This window comes from Centroberyx affinis, unplaced genomic scaffold (assembly GCF_046629955.1).
Source record: "Centroberyx affinis isolate AG114_WGS23_722 - 3 ecotype Tasmania unplaced genomic scaffold, CSIRO-AGI_Caff_v1 ptg009435l_1, whole genome shotgun sequence".
NCBI classification, from domain to species: Eukaryota; Metazoa; Chordata; class Actinopteri; order Beryciformes; family Berycidae; genus Centroberyx; species Centroberyx affinis.
In genome coordinates this window covers 1-6,083 of record NW_027284527.1, presented here as the reverse complement: position 1 = coordinate 6,083, position 6,083 = coordinate 1, and the positions used below count along the sequence as shown (strand labels likewise).

Sequence of the window (6,083 nt, the reverse complement as noted above, 5' to 3'; positions counted from 1 at the left end):
GTTTCCGTCTGGACAGTAGAGTTTCCATCTGGACAGTAGAGTTCCATCTGGACACCAGAGTTCCATCTGGACAGTAGAGTTTCCATCTGGACAGTAGAGTTCCGTCTGGACACCAGAGTTCCATCTGGACAGTAGAGTTCCGTCTGGACAGTAGAGTTTCCATCTGAACATTAGAGTTTCCATCTGAACAGTAGAGTTTCCATCTGGACAGTAGAGTTCTGTCTGGACAGTAGAGTGTAGAGTTCCATCTGAACAGTAGAGTTTCCATCTGGACAGTAGAGTTCCGTCTGGACAGTAGAATTAGAAGGAGACAGTAGAGCAGGAGAGGAGGAGGACAGGAGGTGGAGGGGAGGAGGAGGAAACAAGGAAGAAGGGGAGAAAAGAGGAGGTGAGAGAGGTAGGAAGCAGGAGAGGACAGAGGGAAGGAGACATGGGAGGGAGGGTGTGTAGGGAGGAGGCGAGCGAGGAGAAGAGGAGGCAGGTGAGGAGGAGCGTGGGCAGGGAGGACAGCCTGAGCTCAGCCGACAGGATCCGCCGCTACACCGTGAAACAGTTTGGATACAACGTGCTGAGCCTGGCTCGCCGAGGACTGAAGGTACGGGGGGGGGGGGGGCTGAAGGGGGGGGGGGGCTGAAGGGGGGGGGGGGGGGGGGGGGCTGAAGGTATGGGGGGGGGGGTGCTAGTTGTAGTACTATTTGTAGTAGTAGTAGTAGCAGTGAAGTAGTAAATACATGTTAAGTATTCTAGTTTAGTATCCTTCTTCTTCTTCTTCTTCTTCTTCTTCTTCTTCTTCTTCTTCTTCTATTTCTTCTCCTTCTTCTTCTCCTTCTTCTTCTTCTTCTTCTCCTTCTATTTCTTCTTCTTCTCCTTCTCCTTCTACTTCTTCTTCTTCTTCTTCTTCTTCTCCTTCTTCTTCTTCTTCTTCTTCTTCTCCTCCTCCTTCTGCTTCTTCTCCTTCTTCTTCTTCTTCTTCTTCTTCTCCTTCTTCTTCTCCTCTTTCTTCTCGTCCTGCAGGAGGCTCCAGCAGAGTTGTGGGAGCTGTTGGAGTTGGAGAAGCTGAATCTGTCTCTGAACAGTCTGAAGGTTCTTCCTCCTCAGCTGGCTCTGCTCTCCAACCTGGTGGTCCTCAACCTGTGGGGCAACCAGGTACCTGCCTGTGTGTGTGTGTGTGTGTGTGTGTGTGTGTGTGTGTGTGTGTGTAGGTGTGTGTGTGTGTGTGTGTGTGTAGGTGTGTGTGTGTGTGTGTGTGTCGTTTTCGCGCTCTCTCCCTCCATCATTACTTCTCACCTTTCCATTCCTCTCTTGTTGCGTTCACGGTCTCTGCACAGTAGAAACCAGTAGAAGACTTTTGCCGCTCAGCTCCCAGTGTGAATGTTTCCATCAATCAATCAAAACATTATTTACAGAGCACTTTTCATGCAAATCAATGCAAAGTGCTTTCCAAGTGAAAAGAATAAAATAAGACACAATATAATGTTCTGTATCAGCAGGTTTCAGTAAATCAGTTGTTCAGTTCCTCTGCTCCAGTCCGTTCCAGTAAAGTTCTGTATGGAGCGTCTGTGTGAACGATGACAGAACGTTAGCGGCAGAGCAGCAGAACGTTAGCGGCAGAGCAGCAGAACGTTAGCGGTAGAACGTTAGCGGCAGAACGGCAGAACGTTAGCGGCAGAACGTTAGCGGCAGAACGTTAGCGGCAGAGCGGCTGAACGTTTAGCGGCAGAACGGCAGAACGTTAGCGGCAGAACGGCAGAACGTTAGTGGCAGAACGTTAGCGGCAGAACGTTAGCGGCAGAACGTTAGCGGCAGAGCGGCAGAACGTTAGCGGCAGAACGTTAGCGGCAGAGCGGCAGAGCGGCAGAACGTTAGCGGCAGAGCGGCAGAACGTTAGCGGCAGAACGTTAGCGGCAGAACGTTAGCGGCAGAGCAGCAAACGTTAGCGGCAGAACGTTAGCGGCAGAGCGGCAGAACGTTAGCGGCAGAACGGCAGAACGTTAGCGGCAGAACGTTAGCGGTAGAGCGGCAGAACGTTAGAGGCAGAACGTTAGCGGCAGAGCGGCAGAACGTTAGCGGCAGAATGTTAGCAGCAGAGCGGCAGAACGTTAGCGGCAGAGCGGCAGAACGTTAGCGGCAGAACGTTAGCGGCAGAACGTTAGTGGCAGAACGTTAGCGGCAGAGCAGCAGAACGTTAGCGGCAGAACGTTAGCGGCAGAGCGTCAGAACGTTAGCGGTAGAGCGCAGAACGTTAGCGGCAGAACGTTAGCGGCAGAACGTTAGCGGCAGAGCAGCAGAACGTTAGCGGCAGAACGTTAGCGGCAGAACGGCAGAACGTTAGCGGTAGAGCGGCAGAACGTTAGCGGCAGAACGGTTAGCGGCAGAGCGGCAGAACGTTAGCGGCAGAGCGGCAGAACGTTAGCGGCAGAATGTTAGCGGCAGAGCGGCAGAACGTTAGCGGCAGAATGTTAGCAGCAGAGCGGCAGAACGTTAGCGGCAGAGCGGCAGAACGTTAGCGGCAGAACGTTAGCGGCAGAACGTTAGTGGCAGAACGTTAGCGGCAGAGCAGCAGAACGTTAGCGGCAGAACGTTAGCGGCAGAGCGTCAGAACGTTAGCGGTAGAGCGGCAGAACGTTAGCGGCAGAACGTTAGCGGCAGAACGTTAGCGGCAGAGCGCAGCAGAACGTTAGCGGCAGAACGTTAGCGGCAGAACGGCAGAACGTTAGCGGTAGAGCGGCAGAACGTTAGCGGCAGAACGTTAGCGGCAGAGCGGCAGAACGTTAGCGGCAGAACGTTAGCGGCAGAACGTTAGCGGCAGAGCGGCAGAACGTTAGCGGCAGAGCAGCAGAACGTTAGCGGCAGAACGAGCGGCAGAACGTTAGCGGCAGAGCGGCAGAACGTTAGCGGCAGAACGTTAGCGGCAGAACGTTAGCGGCAGAACGTTAGCGGTAGAACGTTAGCGGCAGAACGTTCGGACGCTCTGCTGTCTGGCCGCAGGAGGAAACACAAACCACCAGACGACCGGCTGCAGCTTCACTGCAGAGGGACATGTGGAGAGACCAGAGAGATCCTGGAGCCGGACGGACGGAGAGACCAGAAAGATCCTGGAGCCGGACGGACGGAGAGACCAGAAAGATCCTGGAGCCGGACGGACGGAGAGACCAGAAAGATCCTGGAGCCGGACGGACGGAGAGACCAGAAAGATCCTGGAGCCGGACGGACGGAGAGACCAGAGAGATCCTGGAGCCGGACGGACGGAGAGATCAGAAAGATCCCGGAGCCGGACGGACGGAGAGATCAGCCGCCGAGTTTCAAACTGCAGAGACTCCGGAGGTTAAAGGTCACTTCAGGAAATGACAACAGAGGAATTCATATTTCAATCAGGAGAGAGTAGGATGAACGCTCGAATGAAAAAGTTTATTCATGACATGAAACAAGATGTAAACTTTGGCGTTTCCTCCATGGAGGAACTTAGGAGAACATCCGGGATAGACGTAGGAATCAGGACGTTCCCCTGGGGAGTTCCTCTGGAGCCTGGAGCCTGGAGCCTGGTGGTGATGAGGAGGAGGAGGAGGAGGGACGAAGGACAGCACAGAGACTGGAGTGACAGCAGCATACAGCTCAGATCTGACAGAAGGACAACAGAGCAGGAGACGTGTTTATACTCCGTCACTTAGACGATTGGCTCTTTGAAAAAGAGAGGGAAGTGACCGCTAACTCTGATTGGTTCTCTGGAAAAAGAGGGAAAGTGTTCACCAACTCTGATTGGGTAAAGAGAAAGCATGAATGAATAAATGAATGAATGAATAATAAGTAGTCTTCCTGATTGAAATTGCGTAATACTTAGTAATAGTATTGACAGTGTTGTGTGAGCAGCGTCTCGTCTTGGAACAGAAACCGAAGCCTGCAGGTTTCATGTGGGAAAGCGGCTCTATGTTAAAAACCAGAGAAAAAGGTTTTGCCCTGGTGTTTAACAACATAAATCTGATCTCTCCCCTCAGTATGGGGCCATGCTGCTGAAGGTCTCTCCACGGTCTGATGATCTGAGCGCTTCATAACTTAAAGGCCAGTGAGATCAGAAATATAAGCTGCTACAGGCCTGTGCAGGGATTTAAAAATTAATGAAAGAATTTAAAAATCAATCCGAAGATGGACAGGTGTTTGTCTCAGTGTGGCTGTGAAGCAGCTGGAGCTCCGTCGACCTCACTGGATAAATAAAGATTTTAACCCCCCCCCCCCCCCCCCCCCATGCTCTAATCCAACCATATCAGGTTTCTCTCCTCTATCCTCTTCACCTTCCTCCTCCCTCCTTCCCTTCATCCCTCTCTTCTCCTCTCCTCTCCTCTCCTCTCCTCTCCTCTCCTCTCCTCTCCTCTCCTGTCCTGTCCTGTCCTGTCCTGTCCTCTTCTCCTCTCCTCTCCTCTCCTCTCCTCTCCTCTCCTCTCCTCTCCTCCTCCCTTCCTCTCTGTGCTTCTCTCTTTCTATGTTCAATACAGTGCAGCTTTATTTAAATCAGTTCAACTTTATTGTCATTCCATCTTACACGAGCACACAGTGGAAGGAAAAACTGTAAAACTGTGGAGCAGGCCAGGTATCACACACTGTGAATACTACATGTTTTGCTCATCCTGTATGTAAATGTGTTTCTGCTGTTGTGTCACATGACCTCTGTCCTGTGTGTCAGCTGAGCAGCCTGCCAGCAGAGATCGGCCAGCTGAGCCGGCTCAGAGTTCTGTTCGCCTACAGGAACCGACTGACCGAGGTTCCTGAAGAACTGGGAGCCTGTACACAACTAGAGGTACTAATATTACTAGTATTACTACTACTACTACTACTACTACTACCACTACTACTACTACTACTACTACCACTACTACTACTACTACTACCACTACCACTACCACTACTACTGATTGATTGATTGATTGATTGATTGATTGATGTGTTTATTTGAGTGTCCTGCACCATTTATAGTGCCCAGCCCATATGGGGTACAAGACACTAGACAACAACAACAGTCAGGACGGCCACATGACACATCATAATATACAGTTCCACAAATTCAAAAAGAGAACACTTCATAAACATTCAGTTTCCATGACAGAAATGACCTGTTATGTTGGATACAATGTTCTCTGTCTTAGTTGACATGCATTTTCTATAAATCTTGCTAAGACAAAAATCTCCTCACTAAAGAGCCAACTCAACATCACCTTCAGACAACCAAAACAAATCAGGGTTCTTCAACTGAATTTTTTCAAATAGATGATTCCTCAAATCGCTGAACATGGGACAGTGAAACATAAAATGAAATTCATCCTCAACAACACCAAGATCACAGAAAACACATAAACGCAGCACTTCAGGAAAACCTTTATCTCTGCCTGCCTCAGCTGCCAGTGGTGAGGTGTCAGTTCTTACCTGAGCACATAAGGACCTCTGCCCTCTCTTTAAATTAAATGTTCTATAAGGTTCTGTGAAGTCATCTTCTTTAATCTGAACGTAGTTTCTGAGCTTTGGCTTCTTCCAGATCTCCTCCTTCCATTGTTCCTTATGGATCTTTAACAGTTTTTGTTTGACTATATTTATATTACACTGCAAATTGTTCCTGAAGATTAAATGTAAATCAGAAAGAGAAAATATTGCAGAAACCTCTCTTGACCAAGGATAACTGTATGCTCTGTCCCAATTAAAGATCTTTGTGGTCAGCCTTTCCTCTGGCAACTGGACAAGGCGATTCCACAGCCGAACTATTTCACATCTTTGCTTTACAAGACATGACTCCCATCCCATGTCCCCTTCAATATCCTCCTTTGCAGTATATTTATGCACCCCGAGAAAACACCTCATGGCTCGACTCTGGATAGCATTACAGTCAGGGGCATCCTGAAAACCCCACACACCTGCAGCATAAAATAAAATTGAGCCAACCATTGAATCATAAAGTTTTGAAAATGATGAAAAACCAAGGTCAGAACACACTTTGTACAAGGCTTTGATGGCATTATAAAATTTACCATCAATACCAGAACAAATTAACTTATACTCCAAAAGATCTCTATTGATCCAATCAAAGACTTTCTTGAAATGAA

General features: G+C 49.2%; 1 protein-coding gene across 1 annotated transcript; it reads left to right on the top strand.

Moving 5' to 3' along the window:
• Positions 1-430: 430 nt before the first annotated feature.
• On the top strand, positions 431-4,789 carry LOC139640428 (leucine-rich repeat-containing protein 30-like; the record flags this gene model as incomplete). The annotated part of the gene is made up of 3 exons (XM_071514624.1): positions 431-595; positions 1,015-1,146; positions 4,676-4,789. Coding segments are annotated over exons 1-3 (411 nt in total), but the record flags the coding sequence as incomplete, so codon positions are not given.
• Positions 4,790-6,083: the final 1,294 nt, after the last annotated feature.